The sequence below is a fragment of the Lethenteron reissneri genome, chromosome 42 (assembly GCF_015708825.2).
Source record: "Lethenteron reissneri isolate LAM-NWPU_2019-01 chromosome 42, ASM1570882v1, whole genome shotgun sequence".
NCBI lineage: Eukaryota > Metazoa > Chordata > Hyperoartia > Petromyzontiformes > Petromyzontidae > Lethenteron > Lethenteron reissneri.
The window spans coordinates 2,253,366-2,279,827 of NC_083820.1; the positions used below are offsets into that span (position 1 = coordinate 2,253,366).

Genomic DNA, 26,462 nt, shown 5'->3' on the forward strand with positions numbered 1-26,462 from the left:
GCCAGCACGGTGCCCTGCTGAATGACGGCCGGCCGCGCCCCAGCGTTTAAAACCATGACAAACGGATCCCTGTCTGCCCCAACCAAAGTGTGAGCCACCGATAAATCGAGACCTCCAACAGCCCTATTAGAAGGACCCAAAAGCATGGCCTGTTCCGAGGCCTCCTTCCCCCATGGCTTCCGTAACCGGAGGGGAATCAACATTTGTGAACCCGGGGGCACGTGCACGGTCTGTGTTGCTAACGCCTGAATGGTAGCGCACGCCGTCCGAATTACATTAGGGCTCGTCAAAAATGAAATACGGCGACCCGATGGTAGTTCAATGCAACGCTGATCAATGAGAATTTTGATGGGCATTTTCGCCAAAAAATCAGTGCCCAATAGGCAAGGAACCGCCAGGGAAGATGAAACGAAAACGGGTCCCGACAATTTGATATCACCAATGCAAATGGACGCCCTAATCTGACCGATAATGCCCAACGATCCCCCGTTAGCGGCGTAAAATGGCACATCCACCGGAAGAAGCGGACGACATTGTACCGGGAGAATATTATAAATGAGATCCGAAATAATAGTCGCCGATGCCCCCGTGTCCACTAACACCCTGACCTCGACCCCATCAATCGATCCGGTAACGACGGATGAACCCGCTGAGGCAGCCACTATTCTGTGCCCCAATTCCGACCATTTAATGTCTCCCCGGTCCCGGCCGAACCCCCCTCTCCGAACCGAATCCCCGAACTCTACTCGGCTCTCCCTCGTCGCAACGCGACGACCCATACGTGTCGAGTATGCGGGCCAAGCATGTGAGGTGCCGCGACTTGCCGGGGTTTGCAGTGATGACTTGGGGCCTTGGTCGTCGTCCAGCCGAGGTCCCATGGCGCGCTGACGTGGGGCGCGGCAACCGGAGGCCACGTGGCCACGAAGGCCGCAGTTATAGCAGGTGATGACAGTAGTCGGAGATCTCGGTTGCTCCAGCTTGCGGGCCGCTCGCAGAGGCGAACGACCCCCCGACCTCCAGTCCCCCGCTCGTCCCGCGATGAACGCGTCCTCTCGTGGGCTGACGACTTGGGGCACGGTGTCAACCGGACCCGGAGTTGAGGCCACGGCAGCGTTGCAGACGACCCCCTGCTTTCGTTGAAGGACCTCGTGCGCTTGCATGCTCGTGGCGACCCGTAATGAAGAAATATCGGTGTCGTCGGCCGTGTTGATGGGGACCCCCAGGTCCTGCGCCAACTTGAGCAGCTGCTCCAAAACCATCGCATCTTGGCCCTCCTCGTCCATACGAGGGAACGCGGCGTCAGCGAGAGCGAGCAACGCCGTGCGGTAGGCGAGCACGGTCTCCGTGTCCGCCTTCCGTCTTGCGTAGAAATGATGGCGGCACGCCGAGGGAGGACCGTAGACTTTGGCCATGAGAGCCAGCGCATCCTTGAGCGTGGAGCGGTCCGACCTGCGTGCGGACGTGAAGGCCGCGAGCGCGTTGTCGTCCAGCATGGCAGGCAGTGCCCGCAGTGCCGTAGCGTCGGACCAGGCGGACATCTCTTGATGCGCCAAAAATCTGCGCTGAAATTGGCTCCAATCCCCGCCTTCCGCCTTGAATGCTGACAACGTGGGAAGGCGCTGCTGAAAGATAAAGTCGTCCTCCTCCTCGTGCTTCCTCTCTGCCCCCCCGTCGGTGTGTAAGATGGCGGCCCCAGTGGCGGGTGTGTGATGGCGGTCCGCCGCGCGCGTTGGTGACGTCAGCGGCCGCGCATGGAGAACCGCTGCCACGTGGTGATGGCCGTTCCCGCCAAAAGTTGGAGCGGATGAAATGGCGGGAATCGCCAAATCGTTTTGGCGGGAATCTGCAGGGCGACCCTGTAGCACGTCGGCCGCCGTCCCCGCTCCTCCCGACGAGCTGATCTCCGCCAAGATGGACGCGGCGGCGAGCAGCAGCTCCGCCAGACGGGAGTGTGCCTCGCGAAGCACGGTGTCAGTCCCCCGTCGCTCGACCGGCGCCGTCGGTGGATCCTGCCCCGTGGGCAGCTCCTCTTCCTCACCCCCTGATGCCCGCTGGCCCGCGTCGTCGAGGTTGTCCTCGTGGTCAATCCCGTGGGTCCGACGGTTCCTCCTTGTATCCATGCTTGGAGGACCGTTTCACTTCTGACGCCAGTTGAAGTATGGGAATTGACGGCAGGAACTTCTTGACGGGTAACACACTTTTATTAAATCCTTTAGGTATCACAATACAACGTGTGGTCTCTCTTCTTCCTCCGACACACTCCACTAATCTCGTGTAAGCTCTAGGCCTCTGGCTACACCCGATACACTTGACTCGTGTAGACCCTATGCCTCTGGCTACACACAATATACTCGACTCGTGTAAGCCCTATGCCTCTGGCTACACAATACACTCGACTCGTGTAAGCCCTATGCCCTGGCTACACATAGTACATTCGGCTCGTGTAGACCTATGGCTACACCCACTACACTCGCCTCTGGGTTACACAGAGTCCCGGTCCCCTTAGGACAGCGGGGCTAGGTACCGCAGGGCTCTAGGTCTTCATCCCCGTCTTCCTTCTTCGCTGGTTACACACTGCCCTTACGCCTGTGTGCATCCCCTTTTATAGCCCCTGCTCACGAGGGACGGAGCTGATGCGGCGTCGACGTGAGCGTCGTTCCTTAATGACCCAATCACGACGCACTCTCTCTACGATCCGCTTTCCCCAGCGCGTGTTAACATTACTCCACCAATCACACTGCGCTGCCACCTGATCACTCCCTCTCAGCGCGTCACCGCCCACAGCCAATCGGTACCCCGTAACCCACGACCCCGCGCTGACCCCTGATCCTCCACCGTCAGCGCGCGTCACCACCTACACAGCCAATCATCACGCACTGTGCATACGATCCTTAATCCCAGCGCGTATCACCTCTACACATGTACCGTATAATGAACTTCTTTCGCACCGTACATAACCAACCGTGCTAATCGGAGGTTCAATGTTGAGTCTATGGGTAGTGTTAGTCTATGGGTAGTGTTGTTCGATGGGCAGTGTTATTCTATGGCCAGTATGTATGTTGAACTTCTTTCGCACCGTACGGAGCCTAACATGCTCATCGGAGGTGCGGTGGAAGGACAACAAACTAAACACAAAAATCAGTTGTTCCCCGATGATGATGTGGCACTGCTTTTGGTGCGGACTCACCGACACAGGTGACCCTATAAGTGACAAGGTGAGAACCTTCAGCCGTAATACGATTGGTATCAAGTTTATTGGGAACGGACCAGCACTTTGCGCAGTCGTATACGCATGATTATTAACGAATCCACGGAGTGGAGATTGAAACCCTGAGCGGGTTACGTGCTTATTGCATCAGCAACATTGCATCAGGGCAGAGCAGTGGAACGGTGGAGCAGTGGTTAGCATACAGTGCCATGAACCAGGGGGACCTGAGTTTGATTCCCATCCACAGCTAACATCAGTGATGAACGATGTCTGAACCGGTTCGGGGGCCTCCTCTTTTTCCAGTATTGAAGTATGGTCAAACAACCTCCTCGGGTGGCACGGCTTTGGAAGCCCCCTCAGTCGAGCAGGGGATCAACACATGGATTAAAGTAGTGCCTTTCGTTATTGAACCGTAACTCACGATCCGTCGTATTACTGGCGAGGATACAAGATTCATCGTAATTCCCCACAGCAAACACTTCTGTGAAGCCTAAAGTAAAAAAAAGTTGATATGCGAGGGCATTAAATATACATTCCCATTCGTGCTCATCGTATTCTTCCTAAACTGTTGTTGAATATTGCGTGTTTTATGCAACAGCACAGTGCAGTATAACCTTGCGATAAATAATTGAACCGTACATATTTTTTAAAAAATTAAACATAGTAGCTTTGCAGCCTATGACCAAATATTGCACTGATGTCATCAGTTCTCAGAAGCTAAGTAGAATTGAGCTGGAAAGTGTTCGGAAATGCGAGCACCATGCACACACCCAACCATCTATCTATCTTTAGTTTTACCAGGTAAGGCCCACTGAGTTATACAGCTCTTTATTAGAAGCTACCTGGCCACAAATGTTATCTCAACGAAGTGGCTTATTACGTGGCAATTAATAGCAGCCAAATAATCTAAAGGCGTATTTATAAATGTGGAGGGAAAACCCAGAGGACCCGGAGAAATATCCACGCTACCACTGGGAGAACATGCAAACTCCAAATATATATGCGTCAAGGTCGGTATCGAAACGACGACTTGTATACCAGGCGAGGTAGTTAACATCTCGCTACTATGCCATAGGGCTGTGGGCCTACTTAGTGGTGATACGTAAACTGAGGTCAACACGTGCAATACACGTGTTTAATTTCACGGGCTGGAGCGGTGCCCTGCTAGTTGGTGAACTGCACGAGGAAACCCAGCAACTTGAGTTTGATTCCTGGCCACAGCTAACATGAGTGGCGGGTGATATCTCAACCAGCTCACGGTGGCCACGATACACACATAGGTTGCCATAGGGCAGCGGGGCTACGTGGTGGGCAGCAGCGGGAGAGGGCAGTGCACCAACATCTATTGCTGCACTGTACTTCTATGTTTCCACTTTATTCTCCATGTCTTTACCCACCCACACTGACCAGCCCAGTGAAGTATTGTCAAATAGCTCCCATGACTCATAAGGTATGGGAGGTATGGGGAGGTATGGGGAGGTATGGGGAGGCCCTCATCCAGCAGTGGATTGACAAAAGGGTCCGTTTGTGTGCATTAGCTGTTCGCTACAGTGTAATGGTATAAATTGACATTGCACTAAGTAATTCTGGCTGATGAGTTAATTAACAATTTCTGTCTGTGTTGCTTTACAGTTATGCTGAGATTGGAACCATTAAACCCAAAACGAACAACAAATGCTTTTCAGAGGTAAGCCCCAAAATGCACGCTCACAAATGTGAGTTTGAAGTTGACATTTACAGCTAAATGTGAATGTGCTTTTCTCATAGTCTCTGTTAATTCGAATGTCCTCTGCTTTGTCTCTGTCTGACAGGATCTCTTTCTCATTGCACATGAAGTCTGTTCTCCTACAACGAAGTAGTTGTGTTCCTGAAGAACTACCAGCGTTATGGAAAAATTGCCTTATAATGTATAATATAGGGTAAAGCACAGTCCGCGATAACACGTGAGATGCGTATGCAGGCCGACACAAAGACTGAGGCCCGTGGGTAGCATCTAGAAGCATCCAGCAGCATCCCCCTGCCTTGTGCGATGCTACACCGAGGCAGCTGTACGGCCGTTTAGTCCTACTCGCGCGATGTAGTCATTCACTCAATCGCGTTATAAAAAATGTGTTCCCCAATGCATTCATTGCGTGATATCCAATTCGCGTTTTGAAAACTACACGCGTTGTAGGAGAACAGACTGCATCCCTCCCTGTGCACTCTGTTGTCTCCGCTAGCGAATGGAAATCGATGGAATAAATCGTTCACGTTTGTCTTGTCGGGCAAGAATATTGCTGACCTTCGACGCTGTCCGCTTGACATTCGCACCACGTGTCGGGGGAGTGAAGGGGCTCACCACAACAGCCTGGCCAAACCATTCCGCAGTTCCAACACACACAAACATTATTACCAATCACAATGTGTGTGTACGTATGTATGTTGAACTTCTTTCGCACCGTACGTAGCCAACCGTGATTATCGGAGGTGCGGGGCCGGGTAAGGGGAAGGACAACAAACTATTTATATTCTTAGATTTTTTCGGTAAAGTCACGTAGGTAAAACATTAAAAAAGTAAAATAAATTTAAATAAAATAAAAATCACGACGTTTCGGAGGCAACACAAGCTTCCGTCTTCAAGACAACAAACTAATCGCAAAGAGCATTCTAAATAAATTCGTTTTCAATGTTGGTTTGCGAAAGCCTGCGTGGTTAGGTTCACAACCATCACAATGATTTGCATTTGTAAGGCACACTTTCAGAAAATGTCTCAAGGCACCATGACACATCCTTGTTTGACTTCAACGAGTGCCCAAGTAACCCTCTAGACTTGTTTCTCCTCACTCTTGCTCCTTCTCCCTTGCCATCCCTTCCCCTTATAAAAAAGAGTCCGCGTTCTTGATCACAGTCCCCATGCAAGTAGTTCCTACGCAAGTAGTCCATACGTGAGTAGTCCCTGCGTGAGTGGGGTGGCGGGGCCCCTTTCTCGCCCTGTCCCCAGACCCGTGTGAACACGGCGTTTAGGGCTTCTGCCCGCAGAATTTCTGTGCCCCCCCCCCCTCCCTTAACTTTTCATTGCTTGCGCTTCATACCCGGGGCTCTACATAGATATAAAAATAAAAATCGTGCCCAAGTAGATATTCGCGTCAGTTCTTGCCACAGTCATCTCTTCTGTGTCGCACGTTTCAGCAATGCCAACAGAGCGTCGTGGCGCCGGGGGTAGGCACTGCACACTGTTTTGTTTTAGGGCTCTAAAACAAACCTGCAGACGGCCCCTGCTGTTCCCCGCGTCGTCTAAACTTTGCCACAAAAGACGCTTCGTCGCTATCCCTTTGCCGTCGTGGATAATTTTATAAACGTGGATCTCTTTTGGACAATTTCATTCCCAAAAATCATGGCAATCCATAATATTGGGGTGTTATTGTGAACAATGTGTAATTCAGTACAAATGTTGATTCGTAGATAGTCTAAATACCAGTCCATCTCAAGATGCAGTGCCGACACTACAGCAAAGTGGATGCCTCCAGTAACATCCCAGTGCATTCCTGGGTGGCTGTGGGATTATAACTAGTGAACTGTGCAAAATATGCTCTCCGGTATGATATCCAAATGTCTACATAGAAACAACTTGATACGATCCCTGCGGTCAACACGTGCAATACACGTGCTTAATTACACGGGCTGGAGCAGTGCCCTGCTAGTTGGTGAACTGCACGATGAAACCCAGCAACTTGAGTTTGATTCCTGGCCACAGCTAACATGAGTGGCGGGTGATATCTCAACCAGCCCACGGTGGCCACGATACACACATAGGTTGCCATAGGGCAGCGGGGCTACGTGGTGGGCAGTAGCAGAAGAGGGCAGTGCACCAACATAAATTGCTGTACTCTACTTCTATGTTTCAACCTTTATTCTCCATACCTTTACCAGCCCACACTGGTTAGCAGAGTAAAGTATCGTCAAACAATCCCCAATGACTGAAACGGTATGGGGGAGGCCTTCATTCAGCAATGGATTGGCAAACGTGCTGTAAAATATTAGAATTAGAATTTATTTAATGGAACTAACAACAATGTTCAGAAGCATCATTGTCCAGTGTTCACTTGTGAGTACAGGAGGTCATGCGTTGGATCCCGACCCTGATGCCTGCTACATATTTGGAGTCGGCGTGCTTTCCCCGTGGTCACGTGCATTGTTCTCTCTGGGTCCTCCGGTTTCCCCTCCACATTTGGAATCAACATGCGTTTTAGAGTATTTTTCTGCTAGAAAGGTCCACGCGATAAGCCACGTGGTTGAGCTATCATTTGTGACCAGGTCGCTTCTGAAAAAAGAGCTACATCGCTCAGTGGGCCCTTACCTGGTAAAACAATAACAACAGTTTAAGTGAGGCTGGTTTTGGGTGGCTTGCTGTCACGTGGCGACTATGCTTCTTGCTTACTTTGTCTATCGTTTTAAAATCGATGTCGCTGGCAAACAACAGACTCTTGATGTGAGGAGCACTGTGCTGCGGACGGACGCATGTTCTCGAGCATTCCAGGAGACTCTCAAAAAGACTTTCCATCTTTTGTTCGGGATGGGTTTGAGAGTCTATCCACTGGCACGGCCATTGCGCTGTGCATCGTTGGCACGGACGCAGACACCAGCTCGTGTCCACGCTCCGCATTCGGGCTTCCATTCAAAATAAAAAAAAACTTTTTTTTTTAGCAGGTAAGGTCAACTGAGCTACGTAGCTCTTTCACCGCACGTGTTCACACACGCGGTGCTTCACTCACCCAGCGCTATCCAGGCTCAAATCCTGGCTTAGCTTCCAATGTCTGACTGGGATCGGGCACATTCCGGGTGATTTTCTCACAGGACACCGAACACGCGAGCACAGAGGAATGCATTCCCAACGAGTGCCTCCAGCCTCACTATTCATTAACTTCGAACAAGCTTACGAGCCACGGCACAGTTCAGGTTCGTCGAGACAAAAACGCTGAAAATTTTATTTGATTTTACATCGAAACTGCCTTTCTCGATCCAACGTAAAAAATTAAAGTCACCGGTCCACTGAACCTTAAAAAAAAACATAACAAGTTAAACAATTTTCCAGCCCCGGCTGTAATGAGTCATCATCAGTGAGTTATCATCCCACAGACACGTTCGGCACAGTTAAGGCTTTTTCTCTGGGTCAAAACAAACCGTGGCGGAACTATTGCTCGCTTGTCACGACCAAAGCCTTGTTTGTCCGTCCCCTCATGGAGAGCCGTGCTCGGTTGCCTGCAATTACGCAACCTGTGACGGAATGGTCCTCTAAGAGCAAAGGGCAGAGCCGGGGCAAGGCCATGGAATGTGGAATGCACGGGCGGAGTTTGCGGTGGGGGGGGGGGGGGGGCACGGAGCGGGGGCAACGCCCCTCCAAACCTGGGCACCTTAATGAATTTATTTTCAGTTGGCTTATCATTTAAAATAATACATTAATTATACAGCCGCAATTCCTAATGTGAGGGGAACAAAGCGAACCCCTGCCACCCCCCGCAAATATAGAAGTCAAACTCTACCGATGGTGGAATGCCCCCACCCCCCATCTCCCACCTCCTGCAATTCACGGGCCAAATGTCCCAGTGGGGGGGGGGGCTCTCTCCCTCGTCGCAAGTGCAGTCGAGGATGTCATCAGCCTGCTTGGACGGGACCTCGTGTCCAGGGCCTTGTTGGTGTCCGGGTGCGCAAATACCACCTGCGATGAAACAAAACGAACAGAAAACCTCTCCAGACACCGTGACGCCCCGAAGTGAAGTCAACGGACGCATTCAACATCAAGTTCGGGCACCCGGAGCGACATGGGGCCCTCCCTGCCATCCACCCGACCGGCGACAGAGAAGATGCTTGAGGACACAGCCGTTGTGGTCACCTGTGAGCAAAAGAGAGCTTTCACCGCTCATCGGATTCTTCCGGTCCAAAGATTCTGATTCTGATTCCGGTCATCATGGTGCCACACCCGTGTGCTTGCCGACCTTGGCTTTCAGGAGTGCTACGTGCGTCATCGTCGCATTTTATTGTTACAGTCATAGCGCCTCACATCTGCGTGGGAAGTCTGTTTTTTGGGCACGAGAAGGAGGAAGGGTTTTGACACGGAAAGTCCACGCGAGGAACAGAAAAGTGACTACCAAAGGGTCAGGAAAGTTGTTGGTGGGGAGGAAGAGGCGATGGGGATGGCAACGCGGAAATCGTTCATTCCTTTGCTAAATGCGTAACGCGCTCAAATTGAGCTTAATGAGGACATTCGCAGGTTTGTGCGAGAATAGATGAAGTAATAAACAAGTTTGACACGTAGGCGATCTAAGCCAATAAAACCTTCATTAGAAATAAACAAGTCTTCAGATTTCCCACAGAAGGACAACACCGACGCCGAGGTGCGGTGCCGTGAGAGAGGAAGCGACGCATTCCAGACGACTGGAGCTGCTGCAGAGAAGTCAGGTTTGAGTTAATTCCGTCATTCTAGATATTTGCATTTAAAAGGAGGCATTGCCACCAGCCCCTGTTTCTTAATTTGGGCTGTTAAATATTTGCAACTAATGTTATTCCAGTTTTGATACGGGCATGTACAATTCCAGATGCTGCAGTACTCCGATGCTTGAGCCAATGGGAATACAATCACATGTAACGTTCCGCAGCAGTCAGGAAGTGAAATCACAAGTCTTTGCCTGATATACTAATATGGTCTTATCTTGCATCACCTCTTCTCTTCTGATCTGCAAATGGGTAATTGGCTTAAATGTACAGCCCCTTGTCAATTCCAACTGCTGGATGAAGGCCAACACTTGCCCAAGAGAACTTTGACAATTCTTTAGCACATTCATCAGTGCAGATTGGTAAAGAAGGGAAGCTCAGTTCTAGGTCAGATATCATTTACAAACTAACTACAAACTACTTAACATTTTATTTTTATTTCAGCAAGTAAGGCCCACCGAGCTATAGCTCTTCTTCAGAAGCGACCTGGCCACAAATGATAGCTAAACGAAGTGGCTTATCATGTGGAATATTTATTGCAGCCAAATAATGTGGAGGGGAAACCCAGAGGGCGCCGGAAAAAATGCACACGACCACAAGAAGAACATGCAAACTCAAAATATACAGCAGGCGTCAGGGTCAGGATCGAACCCACGACCTGCTGCATGCTAGGCGAGGTAGTGAACATCTCGCTACCATCGGTACCCAAACGTTGGCCTTGGCCAAGAATTAAACTCGGGTGTCATAGTGCGGTACGCGAACTTGCACGGCTCAATCTGTGGGTATTTTCCAAATACACATTTGGGGACAATTTTCACCCAATGAAGCGCAAAGCCAAATTGCGTCTGGCCCTTCACGACAGCTGCCTGGGTGTCATGGTGAGCACCGTCGACTTCCGCAGATTAATTCTCCCAGCAAGGCGCTGAAAACAATGGTGGAAAGTTCCTTAAAATCCACTTGTGTCCAACACACAGTACCTAAATGGTTACACCACAGAGAGTAATTGGCAGATCACGTATGGTGGGGTAAAGTGTGGGTACTTTCACCTCGTCAAAGACATCTGATCAGTGTGACAGAGCAGTTCCAATACCCTCTACAGGAGGGTACGAGCGCTTCCTCTATGCAGGTGTTCTTCATTTCAAGGCCCTGACGTGTGGAAAACCCCGACAAGACACGCATGGTGAAGACACCCCCTACCCGTCATCATCATCATCGTCGTTGTGTTGCTGTCAAACTCAACGATGGTTTCAAATGGTGTGGCGGCCACGCACGCTGATGATGTCTCATGGGCGAAAGTGACCCCACCTCCCTCTGAAAATGAGTGAAGAACGCTGCTCTTCTGAGACCCTTCCGCCAGCAGTGGCGTGAGCGAGAAATTGCAGGGCCGCACCTTTGCCTGTGGCCAGAGACCCCCTCAAAGCAGTTTTATGAATTCACATTTAATTGTTTATTTACCTCCACCTCCACCTCCCCCCCCGCAAAAGAACACCCCCCCATCGTCTACTTTTCAAGGCCCATTGCTTCATTGCGCAGCCGTGGCTGGTGGCTCTGTTTGTATTCTGTCTTGGCAGGGGGGCAGGGCAAGGTGAGGGGGGGGCACCGCCTCCGCCCCTCCGTGCTTGGTCATCGCGCTGGGGTCGCTTCGGGGTGTTGCGGTGCACCCCCCCTCGCTCTACCCCCACCCTCCTCCACCACCCGCCCCCCGCTATCCTCCCCCAAGCGTCCCCCACCCCCCGTCCTCCTGCTCCCCGCTCCCCATGACCCCTCCGCCTCCCCCCGCCCTCCTCCCCTATGCGCCCTTAACCCCCTCCCTCCCCGCCCTCCTCCCCCTCCCATCCGCCCTCCCGCCCTACCTCCCCGCCCTCCTCCCCCTCCCATGCACCCTCCCCCCGCCCTCCTCCCCCCTTCCCCCCTCCCTCCCTCCCTCCCCACCTTCCTCCCCCCGCCATTCGCCCTCCTCCACAGCCCCCCTTCCTCCCCACCCTCCCCCCCCATGCTCCCTCCTTACCCCCTCCCTCCCCGCCCTCCTCCCCCCCAATTCGCCCTCCCCCCGCCCTCCCCCCCCACCACGCGCCCTCCTCTCCAGCCCCCTTTCCTCCCCCGCTCCCCCCATGCTCCCTCCTTCCCCCCTCCCTCCCCACACTCCTCCCCCCCAATGCGCCCTCCCCCCGCCCTCCCCCCCCACCACGCGCCCTCCTCTCCAGCCCCCTTTCCTCCCCCGCTCCCCCCATGCTCCCTCCTTACCCCCTCCCCCGCCCTCCTCTCCCCCAATGCGCCCCCCCCCGCCCTCCCCCCACCACGCGCCCTCCTCTCCAGCCCGGTGCTCACAAACAAGGCGCTTCCCACTCGGGCGCTCGCTCTGTCCACCTGGCCACTCCACCCCGAGTGGCTTGGCGCTCCCGCTCTGTGTACACACGCGCGCGCCCGGTTTTGTTGAAATCGAGGCGTCGTTGCATGGGCATGTGGCGGTCCAGCCTTTTCATTCTTTTTCAAGTCGCCTTTAAATAATAATCGCAATAATAATCATAATAATAAACAATAGACTTTAACAAGAGCATTGATATAATATAAATGCATACATGTGTTGCCTCCAGCGCACGCACGCCGGACGTTATCTGACGGTCATAAGCAAGGTGACATTTAAGGTTTGGAGTATTTTGGAAATTTTCCCTGCCCTGTTGTTACTACGCGAGAAAAATGCGTTTGCTGGGTCTAAAATAAAGTAGATTTTTTTGTTGTTTCATAAAAACTGCGAGCTTTAATGGCAACTTATGGAGTCAAGCATGAATCAGAGCATTACGTCTTGACTGCGATGCTACTTTGAAGCTGGACGTCTGTGAAAAAAAGCTTGATAGCTCATGAGATTTCTCCACTAAAAATAAATATTCTGATTGTGAACTATTTTTTTACCTTTTGTAAAGATAAAAAAAGACAACAGCTAAAAGGACTCAACTCCAAATACGTTTCTTAGCGAGAATCTCAGCCTCAAATGAGTACCTGGTGCGGTGTGTAAAAATATCGTCATTGGGGAGACAAAGGCGGTCGGGCGTGGTGCTGGCCACTCATCCCGTCGTGTGCCGTTGCCGGCCTTCGTAGGGTGCTACTCGCTAACAGCACCTGCTCCAACAGTCTGAACATGGCTATACGGGGCATCTTTGTTTTTTGTATGATGAAATTCTTTAGCCAACTGTGCTAATCGGAGGTACTCAGGCAACTGGTCTCCGCCAAGAGTTGCCTGTCGTCGGTTAAAACTTAAAACCGAGTGCGGTGCACCTTTAGTATAGAACGCAGTCCCGCGCGTGTCACTGGCACATCGAGAAACCCATCGCCTCGACGTTAATAAATAATTAACGTTTTCTTTCCTTAGTTAAGGCCCACTGAGCTAGACAGCTCTTTTTCAGAAGCGACATGACCACAAATGACAGCTCAGTGAAGTGGCTTATCATCACGTGGAAATCTAAAGCAGCCAAATACTCTCAACGCAAGTTGATTCTACATGTGCAGGGAAAAACTGGAGGATCCGGAGAAAAATCCACGCGACCACGGAGAAAACCCACAACCTACTGTATACCAGGCGAGGTAGTTAACATCTCACCACCGTCACTTATCATGGCCTTGAGATGTCACCGACTCTCAGCTTTTCCCACGTAACACCAGTGTCTGCTGTGGCCTTCTGATGGAACCACAAAATCCTGACTAGCTGCAATGCCGGCTAGTTTGGTTCCAGCTCATGATCAATAATCAACAAAGTAATACACAAGGAAACACAGTAAATGACTGTGGCCTACGACGTCAAGGATTTGAGCTTCGAATATCGAATAAGTGTTAGAATACACGAAGAGTCCTGACTTAGCTGCATGATATTTCAAATGAAAGTGGGAAAGACCATCCGTTTTTATTTTAATCGTATTGTGGAGTTTATTACAATTTTTTTTATTCTTCAAAGTGTATTTGTCCCAAAATAGAGCCGCAACAGAACGGCTTCACGTTTCTGTTCTCTCTTTCAGTGACTTGAGATGCGGTTGCATTTGGACACTCTACAAATCTAAACTGTCAATTGCGTTGTGCGTCACACTCGCTAATGGGTCTACGTACTATCCATCGCGCAACATGTCGACAAACTCTAGGGCGATTCGTGGTTAGGTTTAGGGTGGTGTGTGCCTCTGATTAGCGCAGTTGGCTACATACGGTGTGAAAGAAGTTCAACAAACATCCATTGGGTTAGATTCATTGGCCCAGACAGATCGTAGCATTTTGACATAAATTATGAAAAATAAGTTTGATCTCATGCAAATTTTGACTGCTTACTTTAGTTAGCTTGCTTCTTACGGATAACATCCACACGTACAGAGTTACTGACATGTATTGTGCGGTAGGGTTAAAAATTACCACCTCATACTCGGTAAGATGAAAGATCCCTTTCACTATTCCTTGCGCTACTCATGGATTTTTCGAAGCCTCCATTCCGAACAGGAGTACCCAGAACACGCACGTGCAGAAATCAATTGTGTCCTTGGTAACGCCGTATTTTCACTGGCACTGAAGCTGCAATACGGCATTCTACCCAAACAACAGAATCAATATTTGGAAATGGAAAGCTTTACAATGCATTTTTTGTAGTTATCACTTTGCCCCAAAGTGATGACTACAATTTTAATGGTTATTATGCAGTGTATCACTGAGCCTCGACTTCCTATCCAAAAACAATATCTCGGACCCATATCTCCTTGTCTATATATATCAGATTTTTTATCTAGATTGAAAACTCATATCTTTAGAACTGATTTTTGCGTTTAGTTTGTTGTCCTTCCCCCACACCTCCAATAATTATCACGGTTGGCTACGTACGTTGCGAAAGCAGCTCAACATACACATGTACACATCTGGCAGTTCACCAGCATTAGTTTAAGCAAGGCTGACTGCTGATGATGACGAGACATCAGCAGAGTTCCTTGAGCCAATGGTGCTGAAATTATGCACTCCCAGAATGCCGTACGGCAGATGTGAAATGTAAAATAAACTTTTTTTTACATAGAGGGACAGATATGGGAAGGAGGCTTATTGTGTGCTTGGCTATTGTGTAACACAGATACAAGATGTCCACAATGGAAATTAACCTCGAGTTAGACTTACCTGTCTGAATTGCATGGTTGAAATGTAGGCCACATAATCTTTATGCGTTTAAGTTATATAAACCTTAAATCTTAAGTCATCTTCAACAGCAACCGACAACAATCACAGCTGATGTTGGTTACCACCTGGAGCCCTTCTCAAGTCTCGAGTCTCGAGCTGCAGAAGGATGCAACTCGGTCGATAAAATGTTCACACTCCGAGCGAGATACCTGGATGGACACCGTGAGCATCCCTTTGTAAAAAGAAAATCCGATGATTGATGTCTCCCGACTCAAAAGGGCATGCAATGGGGTGGTACTTGTCTTTCTGCTGGTGACATCGAAGCAGCGGTGGAAATTCCACATTCCCATGGTGGGGGCCAGTCTTACAATATGAAAAAAACACAATATGCAAACTTGAGCTTTGCAGAGTTTTCTAGCTCGAAGCATGTGCTCCACTGTAGTTGTGTACCAACTACCCAATCTTCAGCCCTTTTATGATATAATTGGAATATATATAACTAACTCGTTCAGTTAGGAGCAGATGAATGCATAACCTAGTTGTATTAATCCTTTCCCATTCCGTTGACATACGTGTACGTCATCAATTTTTCTTCCAATCCGGAATAAAAACTAAAATGAAATATCTTCATTGCTACCGAGGCTCCCACAAGGCCATGCGGCAGGGCGTGTGGTAGCACAGTCTGGCGCCAGATGTCAATAAAGTGCTATCGTGTTGCTACGGTTCTCAGCGGTGAGTGACGATGTCTTTTAAAAACACCGGCGCCATACGGTGCGAAATAAGTTCTACATACATACATGAGAAACGTGACCTTTGTTTCAAGTGCCGCGCCAGGATATCGAACCTGGGACCGCACGTGACACCGCGGTAGCGTCGAGGCATGCTCCTTCATCGGAACGGAAACCAAAATGTGTGTTTACTGAGCCAGCTGCCTGCGTGTCTGGTAGCGTGTGTCCAGGAAACCACTGGAGCCGTGCTGTGTGTATAACCCGGTCATTGCTGAAGCCAGTGCCGCTTCTGCTGCAGGGAGCACGGCTTTGTGTTCAGCGATGCAGGCTTTTTAACCCTTTCCCCCTTCCGAGACGTCTGCAAGTTGCAGGGTTTTGGGTGGCCCCCTCACCTCTGAATCTCGGAATGTGCAAGCAGCACAGCGTTAATTTTATTTAGGGATGTGCAGTAGCAGCGCCGTTGTTTTTAATGGCATCGCTCCTCACCGCAGAGAACTAGTGACACGACCGCTGCACTCTATGATAGCTGGCGCCAAACTGTGCCACACGCCCTCCCTCCCTCCCGCGTTGGCCTTGCGGGAGCCTCGGCACTGATTATGTTATTTTATTTGAATTTTTCTTCCGGTTCTGTTCCGATGACATACACATACACGGTCGTCATCGGAACGGGGGAAGGGTTAATAACGCCAATCTCTGCCGGATCACGAAGTGCACCAGCTGAACTGGGCTCTCCACAGCGATGCGTGACACACGATGCCGTACAATAATTAATGAAGCCAACACACAGCTGCGTGACCCCCAGGTTATTGTGTTAAACGTCGCATATCCCACTCGCTGTGGACTGAAGTACAGTATAGGTCAGGGGTCAGCTCCGGAGCCACATGCGGCTCCTCTAGGATCGCTTCGTGACGTTAGTTATGAAGGACCTCCGTATTCTTTGGGTCTTTCGGTAAAGTCACGTAGATAGGTGCAAATGAATAAAAATAATAAATATAAAATAAAATAAAAACTACGACATTTCGATCACAACACAAGCGATCATCATCAGGAGGAAATAATGGAAAAGCTGCTGAATGCAGACTGGTTTACAGGGTGTAGTAGTCCTAGGGTCATAAACGAAGTGGGCGGGGCTAGCCACCCGCGCACTCGTCGTGGAGGCGGCTCTCCGATCTTACATTGACATGCTAATTACTCACATTAACATAACTAGTCCCGCCCACTTCGTTTATGACCCGTGGACTACACCCATTCTAAACCTGTAGAACAGTCTCTATTCAGCAGCTTTCCCCCATCGAAACGTCGTAGTTTTTTGTTTATTTAATATTTATTATTTTTATTCATTTGTACTTATCTACGTGACTTTACCGACAGACCCAAAGAATATGAATTCCTGCAGTCACAAAAGCTTTAAGTCAAGATTTAAGAACCACTGTCTCGTATTCACCACGTGCATTGCGGCCTTTGATGCATTGATTCTTTTTTTACCGAATTCGAAAAAAAATGCTCCTTTTCGGTTGCCGACACCTTGTATAGGCGGATATGTAAAGATGGTGGATACGTGGACGTCGATAGAAATTGACACTTTGATTGGTCGAGGGCGGAAACGCGACGGTCGGATATGTAAGTTCGCACGGAAACAACAAAAACCCAAACTAGCCCGTGATGACACGGGCTGGGACGGGACAACGGGACCGTGACTCCACTCTCATCACGCGCGCAAGAGACTTCCCCGGTCCATTGCCACTCATCCTCGACACGGTGGCTCAGGACAGGGCGGGATGGGTCGTCATCGTTGCGGCCCCGAGGGGCTTGTCGATCGATGGTTGGAGGGAGGTTGGGGCAATGCCAGGAACAGGCGAGGGCCGCATCGCAGCGCCCCCTGTGGCGGCCTCGACGGGACGGAGGGAAGTGGTTGAGGGGAGGGGACAAAAGCATCCACCATAGAGGTGATTTTGGGTTAAGTCGCGTGCACGCAGCTGTCAACCCATACGATTTAACACCCCCGTATTTTTGAACAGGCAAATTGCGTTTTCAGGTCCATACGGCGTACAGCCGTTTCAATATGGGCAACAACAAAACATTCATGTGGCCAAATAAGAAAAGTTGATGGCTATTTTTTTTATTAAGTTAAGCAGCAGCATGCAAGATTACAGACAATAGCATGATAAGTCGTACAATTGACACCAATGATTAAAATTAATACATAACACAGTTGTGTAGTAAAATAGTTTTTGTCTATTTATTTGTATTTCTCCCTTGTAATGGGACGTTGTAGGATGAACGTTGCGATTTATAAGGGCACGAGGTGACCAATAAGGTCTGAATTGGTCTGTAATAAGGATAGGCACCGATAAGGGGTTGACAGGTATGCGTAAATATATAAACTCACCACCACCCAACACAGCCATTTAGTAAGGGTTGTCACGTAAACAAAAATGTGCCAATTCGTTACTAGTACAGCACACCAGTGTGTTGGAGAGTAAACCCACATTCACAATTCACGTACGACGTTTCGCAGTAATTACAACTGGCATCATCAGGCGAGAGCCAGAGTTGTGGAGAAATTCTCCTGTTTCGGTGTTAAATCGAGGCGTAAGTGTGATGTCGTCACGTTGACCGTTGTACTCGCTGGAAGGTTGTGTTGCTCCCTTGCGAGTGGAGGTGTCAACCGTGCTTAATGTTCCCTGTATTTATGTTGAACTTCTTTCGCACCGTACGTAGCCAATCGTGCTCATTGGAGGTGGCGGTGGCCGGGGGCGGAAGGACCGCAAACTAAACGCGTCAAAATCCTGTTCAAAAGAAATTAGTTTTCAATCTGGAAATCGTGTTTGTGTGTGGTTTATTTAGCGAATGCTTCTTTTTTACACGTGACTTTACGCAGCTAGAGCAGCACATTGACAATAAATTATAATTGTTAAACAAACGCATATGTAGCATCGATGTTATATTGTGGATGGACTGTCAGCCCCACGTAGCCACGTGACCGCCTCCTCCTCCAGCACGTGCAGGGCAATGAGGGTGTCCATCGACAGGCGTGCCACCCCTATAGAATGTGTAAACAGACAAGCAAGCAACCAACAGCAGCAGCAATATCCCCAATCTTACATGGCTTGTCCTAAGTCACGATCATTCCTCCAGATCAGTGAAAAACTCTCTCCTCCCCCACTCACCCTTACGCCTAACAGACTGTTGGGGCAAGTGCTGTGAGCGAGTGGCTCCTGTTGAAGGCTGACGTGGCGCACAAGTGGGGATGGCGATGTTTGTACGTCACAACAGGTAGTCATTTGAGGCCTGAGTCTACCTAGGGGGGGGAGGCTCAGGACCGGTTTAGTTTCGGTGACCACGAGCGGGAATCGAACTTGGGTCGCCGGATTCGTAGCACTCACCATGGGCGAGTTCTGATCATGTTCCATACGTTAAGCATTTGCTCTCTGGGCTGCACTCTTGAGAGTGTGATACTTAATCTGATCTATTTACACCACGTGTTGCACTCGTCACTCAACGGTTGCATGGCGGGTTAAAGGAACGAGTCAAAGATTCCATTTTCCAAACGAAGAGTGGCTTTTTACTTAAAACTCAGGAACACGAAGCATTTACACTCAGAAATGCAGTTTCCATACATGAACACGCCGTCACTGCTACCAGTACCTGGAAATAGCCACGCATCTCCAGGGTTGTAACCCTGCCTCACTTCCTGACATCACACATCTTGTCATTTCCTTACCTCTGCCAATCTACAAATAAACATCAAATGATCCATGTGTGTAAACTCAAGACTAGACACCAGAGTAAGCCTCATTATTGTCTGCATATTTTAGATCATTTAACCCGTGAAATGTAGTAACACAACCAACTGAAATGTACCACTATATGTGCTGTAATGTATATTAACTCATCATTGGGGATATGCTCTTTTAATCTAGATTGAACACTCATTTCTTTTGAACTCATTTTTGTGTTTAGTTTGTTGTCCTTCCCCCGCATCTCCGATTAGCAAGATTGGCTATGTACGGTGCGAAAGAAGTTCAACATACATATTTATATCTATCTATTTGACTGGATGGCTCACGTGCAACATAAAGAATCAAAATGATTACACTCAGAGATGCGGTCTCCATGCAGCCACACACTTCACCATGCCGGAGGCTGCATCACCACCAGCTGGGATCATCCGCGATGTTTGATGCATCCCGGCTGACAATTTGTCATCCTGCTCAGCACATATAGCACGACCAATGGTCTGTTACGATCTTGTCAATGATGACGATTGAGTGATGCATGATCGGTGATCGTGGATGATGGCACAATATGATGGTGGATGATGATAATGCTGTATTTCACATAAGGTTCCCAAGGTATACACTCAGTACTCTGCTGCTGATGCAGATAGTCTGCATCAGCAGCAGACCATGCTTTCCCACCTGATGACGGACGCTTGTGTTGCGCCCGAAACGTCGTGATTTATTTTATTTTATACCTACGTGACTTTACCGAAATAACCAAAGAGTATGGATTCCTGCAGTCACGAAAGCTTCAAATCAAGATTACTTTAAATAAGTTAATAATAAGCAGATGTTATATTCACATGAAAGATTTCATTACATTCTCATTCGACCGGGTTTTCAACTCATACCCAGATTTACTCCCAACAGCCAAACATTCACAAAGAAAAAAAATTCCCCTGACCTTTCAATGCAAGAACCGTGCTGAAAGAGAGTTTGAAGGCACCACGAGGCTATCCGGTCTCAACAAGGGGCATGAACTTTGTAGTTTTTTTTTAATCACAGCACGCATAGCCCTGCGTTGTGTTTTCAGGAGGTGCCACACGTTGTTCGGGCATGACGGCCTAAGTTTCCCCCCACGTGCTGGGATCTTCTTCAGCAACTGAATCGAAGAAGCTTCCGGCACGTGGAGCGAAAACACAGAGCTCGAGCACAGCCCTGAATACCGACACATTAGTAGGGGCGCCACGGTGGCGAGATGTTAACTACATCTCCTGGTATACAGGATGTCACGTGTTCAATCCCGACCCTGATGCCTGCATATTTTGAGCTTGCATGTTCTCCCCGTGGTCGTGTGGAATTATCTCCGGATCTTCCGCTTTTCTCCCTTCACATTTAGAATAAACATCACGCATTTAGAGTATTTGGCTGCTATACATTTCCATATGATAAGCCACTTTGTTGACCGATCATTTGTGGCCAGCTGGCTTTTGAAAAAGAGCTGTATAGCTCAGTGGGCCTTACATGCTAAAATAAAAATAGCAAAAATAGTTTCGGTTAGTTTTTATTTAAATAAAAAAAGTTTTTTTCAGTTTTTTTTACGATAATGCTTTCGACAAGCGACCCGAATGAAGATGGTAACGGGTGGCCGTTGTTGTGCTGCGCTCAGATCAAGCCGGTGCTGCATAGCAGAGTGGTGGTGTCCGCCCGGTGGAGGAAGTGCGCCCCTGAGCCCTGCTTCATATTGTGAGTCACGGGGCTCACGCCCTGCCTCCACGCGCCACCACATGACCACGTGCTCCTGCACCTCTTTGCACGTGTCACAAATGACCACCACCCCCCTCACCCCCGCTCCCCCGGCTGACTAAAATGGCACGAACTAAAGACACATTTGTGATTTCCGGAGCCTGAAACTCGAGGGACTATCTTCTGCGCAGGGTGCTCAGATCGGTTCGTTATCACCACCGTCGTTTGTTGTTTAGACCGCGCCTCGCATGGATTACAGCTCGAGGCGCCAGGACAAAGGGGAATTTGAGACGATTGCTCGGCCAGGGAGGGATTGCAGACTAAATACAACGTTTAAATATAAATATACGGGATAGACGACGCAAGCAACGAACGGGAACGCAATTGAAAATGTAAACTGTGGTCGAGGATGCTCTCCTTGTAGTTCAGTTAATTCGAGTCATTCAAACACTACCTATAATGTCTCTAAGTGAGTCATAAATTGATAAATTGTGGGTGCAATAACAATATTTGCAGGTACGCTGTTACACAACTTTGGAGTCAAACCACCAAATGTCCATTCAGTAAATGGCAACATGCTCATCATTACGCTCACTTTATAGGGAAACAAATATATCAGCGTGTACTTTGATACTCGCAAAAAATGTCCCATGGAATATATCACAGGTGACGTTGGGGATAATGGCATTTCGTCCAACCAAGTGGCATGAAGAATGGCCATTGTCCATTTTTTGTAAATATCACTATTTATATTTTGGCTGCAGGTTTTTTTCTTCCTCGCGCGTGCTTGTGCACCGCTGCCAATGCAATATCACCAAATAATAATACCACAAATAATCCGTTATCGTAGATAAGTGGAATATCAGAGTTCACACCGGGTGAACGTGGAGGACTTGCTACTCCACAGCAACAGCTCCCCCAGGGGGGGAATTGATTGCCGGAAAGACCCCCCCTACCTCCCCCCTACCTCCACCCTACCTCCACCCTACCTCCACCCTACCTCCACCCTACCTCCACCCTACCTCCACCCTACCTCCACCCTACCTCCACCCTACCTCCCCCCTACCTCCCCACCCCCCGTGATGACTCAGCTCCTGGCTAATTGGGCTCAGTGCACAGACAGCAGGGCTATTTAAAATGCAAATGAGAGCTCAATTTATTTATGTTTTTTTGGTCTAAAATATTTAACCGTCTGACCTGCAAGTGAGCTGGGAGCTTCTTTTCCGCGTCAATGGACACAGTTCACGATGCAGCAAATGCACGCGACAGACTTGTCTTGAGGACAAATGTTAACATTTGACGGCCGTACACATTAACACAAACCGTGTTAAAGAAACTACACCAAAAAAAATATACGCGACCAGGTTATGGAACTGACATGCTCGCGAATATTTTACTTGGAGTCACAAGGGGAGATGGAATAGGAAGTGAAGACATAAGCAAGAACATGAAAGGTGGAACTGATAACACAGAAGTAGAAGGAAAGAATTGCACTTACTATTTGTGTTTAATCAAGTAAGGCCCACTGAGCTATATAGTTCTTACTCAGAAGCGACCTGGCCACAAATGATAGCCCAACGAAGTGGCTTATCGTGCGGAAATGTGGAGGGAAAAGCAGCAGGACCCGGAGAAAATTTCACACAACCACGGGGAGAACTTGCAAACTCCAAATATACAGACAATGTCAGGGTTGGGCTCGAACGCAGGAGCCTCCTGCATAGCTATCTCGCCACCGCGGCGCCCTAATTGACGGATGCAATGGAAAACAGGAATCGAGCAGAGTGAATGGCTAAAAGACTGGTAGGTGACAGAGGTTGGTGGGCGACCGACAAGGAGTGTCGGAGTGGAGGAAGGAGGCAACAGCACGGAGAGGAATGACACGGAAGCATCAGCAGCGGATGGGACATCGTGACGACGATGACGACGACTGACGACAATCGCCGACAGTGGAGGACATCTTCTGCTGCTGCCGAAAGTCCATGAACCCAGCGGCCTCCGTAAAAGGCTTGGCAAAGGAAGAGGGGAATAAGCTGCATTAAAGTTAAAACCCCGATTAGTTTATTGGTGACATCGGATGGTCAACTCTAGTAGGCAATATGCACATTGCTTAACAGAAGAGAGTGTGCGAGGAGGACCTTCGTCCAATTAAGCAACTCCTCCCCCCCCTAAAATTTCGTTGTTTCGACTCGGACGAGACCCCGCTGACATAACTCGTCCAATTTCTCCGCGGCAAGGGGAGACGTACCGGGGTGCGGGGGGGGGGGTCCCCAATGTTGGCAACGTTGCCGCCGGCGACGACCTCACTGAGATTTGTCTCCCCCGCCTACGCTCAGAGGCAGTCGACGACGCAGCTTCATTAATCTCCCGCCCGGCAATAATTACTGAGCGGGTTAACCCGGGGGGGGGGGGGGGGGGCGGGGGTCACCCACCACAATGCACTGGCCCACATCGGGTCAGCACGCGAACCGCGAGGTCGTCACCGCGTGCTTTCTGTACGCGAAGAGCGACGGGCCGTAGCCTGGCCACAAGCATCGTCGTCGTCGTCGCTTTAGGCCAGTGGTTCTTTACCTGGGGGTGCGTGATGCCCTGTCTGGGGGTGCGGGACATGGCCAGACTTTTTTAGGAGGTAAATGATCGAAAACAAATTTAGCACGGGCACGTAAGTGTTTCATCAAACCTCTGCATTCAGGTGAAGAAGCACTGCTTTAGGCCTTTTCTTTGTCCACATGATGATGATAAGCCACTTCGTTGAGGCAACAATTTGTAATAGCCAGGTTACTTCTGCAAAAAAGATAACGCTAACAGCTCTGTGGGCCTTTACACCTGGTAAGATAAAAAAATAGGTTAGTTTTATTTGTATTCTTTTTTGGTTAAAAGTGATTTATTTTCATTTCTTATACTTTGCACTCCTATCGTGTTTTTGTTTATTGTTGTTGTAACGTTCTGACCAGCCCCAACTGTACATCTTTGAAAAAGAGCTTTGGAGCTCATCCGATTCCACCAGTACGAATAAACATTCTGATTCTGACTGTTGAATGAAGGCCTTCCCACGTTGAGTCGACTGTGGAGGTCGTTTGACCACACTTTGCCAAACTAACCTTTGTACCACCACTCCACCACAGGCAGAGCCTATTTTAATAATACTATACAGTGTCCATCTAGCAATGATTAGCAATGGGAAGGCACGGAAAAAGCACACAATTGATTGCTTTAATAATTAACCGTACATTTTCCATGCAAATCAGACCCGTCTCAATGGGCTTTCACTTGGCTGAAAGGCTATTGTTTATGGTGTTGGTAGAATTACATGGGTAATTTTCGGATGTAGACTTTTTGGCCGTGACTGAGCAAACGAATGCTTTAGTGCATGAATCATTGAGTGGGTTAGTCAGTGAGTAAACGCTTTGGTGAACGAGTGAGTGAGCAACTGAGTGATTGAGTGAGTGAATGATTTGGTGAGTTAGTGAGGGAGTGAATGCTTTGGTGAGTGAATGAGTGAGTGAATTAGCAGGTGAGAGAATTCATTGGTGAGTGAGTTAATGAGTGAATTTATGATTTAGTGAGTGAGTGAATAAGTGAGGTAATGATTTGGTGAGTGAGCGAGTGAATAATTTAGTGAGTGAATTATTTGGTGAGTAAATGAGTGTAAATTCATTGTAAATGTTGTGGGTTTACTCTCCAACACACCGGTGTGCTGTGCTAGTAACAAATCGGCATGTTTTGTTTACGTGGCAAACCTTACTAATTGGCTGTGTCGGGTGGTGGCTTGTATAACGACACATTTATTTTTACGCGATCTAACCCCAAAAAACCCTTTATTTTGGATAATATCTGTCGCGAAAGCCCTACTACGTGTTCAACTGAATGAGCGAGTTCACGAGTGAGTGAATGATTTTGGCGAGTGAATGATTTGGTCTCTCCACCCCTGGCAGCTTGTTCACCAACGGGGACCTGGTGGTGCCTCCGGCGCGGTTGCTCATCCCACGGCGCGTGATGGCCGACTGGGAGCGCGTCCTCGCCCTGGCCACCGAGCGCCTCAACCTCCGCACCGGCGCCGTGCGCAGGCGAGCACGCACGCACGCACACACACGGAGATGCACAGACATACACGCACGCACATGCACACAGACACACATACACGCACGCACATGCACACAAACACACATACACGCACGCACATGCACACAAACACACATACACGCACGCACATGCACACAAACACACATACACGCACGCACATGCACACAAACACATACACGCACGCACGCACATGGACATGCACACGCACGGGCATGCACACAAACACACATACACGCACACGCACGCACATGGATAGGCGCGCACGCACACACACGTGCGCACGCACTCACACACGGACAAGCACACAGACACATATACGCGCGCAGACGGGCACGCAAGCGTCTCTGTGTGTGGGGAGCGGTGGTGCAACCCTGCTAAACCGCCCCTACTGGACATCTGTTTAAAAAACGCTTCATAGCTCATCGGATTCTTCTTCCAGTCCAAATCAAGGTGCTGATTCTGCCCTGAGTTTGATTCCCGTTCACGGGCAACATCAGTGACGATTGACTCATTTTACACTTGTTTAGATCGGCGCAGCTATACAGACACCGAGAGGAAGGTTATAGACTCAGCAATCATTGGAAAGATGTCATCAACCACTTTGGGTCATGATGTGACTTGTGTTTTCTTGTCAATCAATCTCCACCGTCAGCAGTGTGGTGTGCGGAGCGGGGTGCAGGGATTTCTTGGCGGCTCTTTTCTGCATTGGCATTGCTGCTGCATTGGCATTGCTGCTGCATTGGCGTTGCTGCTGCATTGGCATTGCTGCTGCATTGGCATTGCTGCTGCATTGGCATTGCTGCTGCATTGGCATTGCTGCTGCATTGGCGTTGCTGCTGGTGCTGCTGATACACTTGGGCTACGCCCATCTCCAAACCTTTATAAACAGTTTGCCTTTAGAGGCTAACCCCTTTTATAATTTTTTTTATCTACGTGACTTTACCGAAAGAACCAAATAATGTACACGGTTTTATTTTACCAGGTAAGGCTCACTGAGCTATGTAGCTCGTATTCAGAAGCGACCTCGCCACAGATGATGGCCCAATGAAGTGGCTTATCACGTGTAAATGTATAGCAGCCATGTTTCTAAATGTTGAGGGGAAAACTGGAGGAGCTGGATAAAAATCTGCGCGACCACGGCGAAAACATTAAAACTACAAATATAAAGGCGACCTCCTGTATACCAGGCGAGGTAGTTAACATTTCACCACCGCGGCACCATTCGAACCCGGCGACCCAATTTTTATTTCCTCGCACGGCCAATATCAAGGATGAATATTTGAACTGGTTCAGGGCCTCCGCTTGTGCGAGGTCTATGTCAACATGTCAACATCGTCCCTATACATCGGCACTCGCGAGTTCGATTCCCTGATTTAG

General features: G+C 49.2%; 1 protein-coding gene across 1 annotated transcript in view; it reads left to right on the forward strand.

The window, feature by feature from the left end:
* LOC133353044 (doublecortin domain-containing protein 2-like) overlaps positions 1 to 26,462 on the forward strand; it is a 62,108-nt gene that overhangs the window by 11,974 nt on the left and 23,672 nt on the right. The window contains 3 exon segments of the mRNA XM_061569134.1: positions 4,841 to 4,895; positions 20,929 to 21,005; positions 24,938 to 25,069. Coding sequence (XP_061425118.1) covers positions 4,841 to 4,895; positions 20,929 to 21,005; positions 24,938 to 25,069 — 264 coding nt within the window.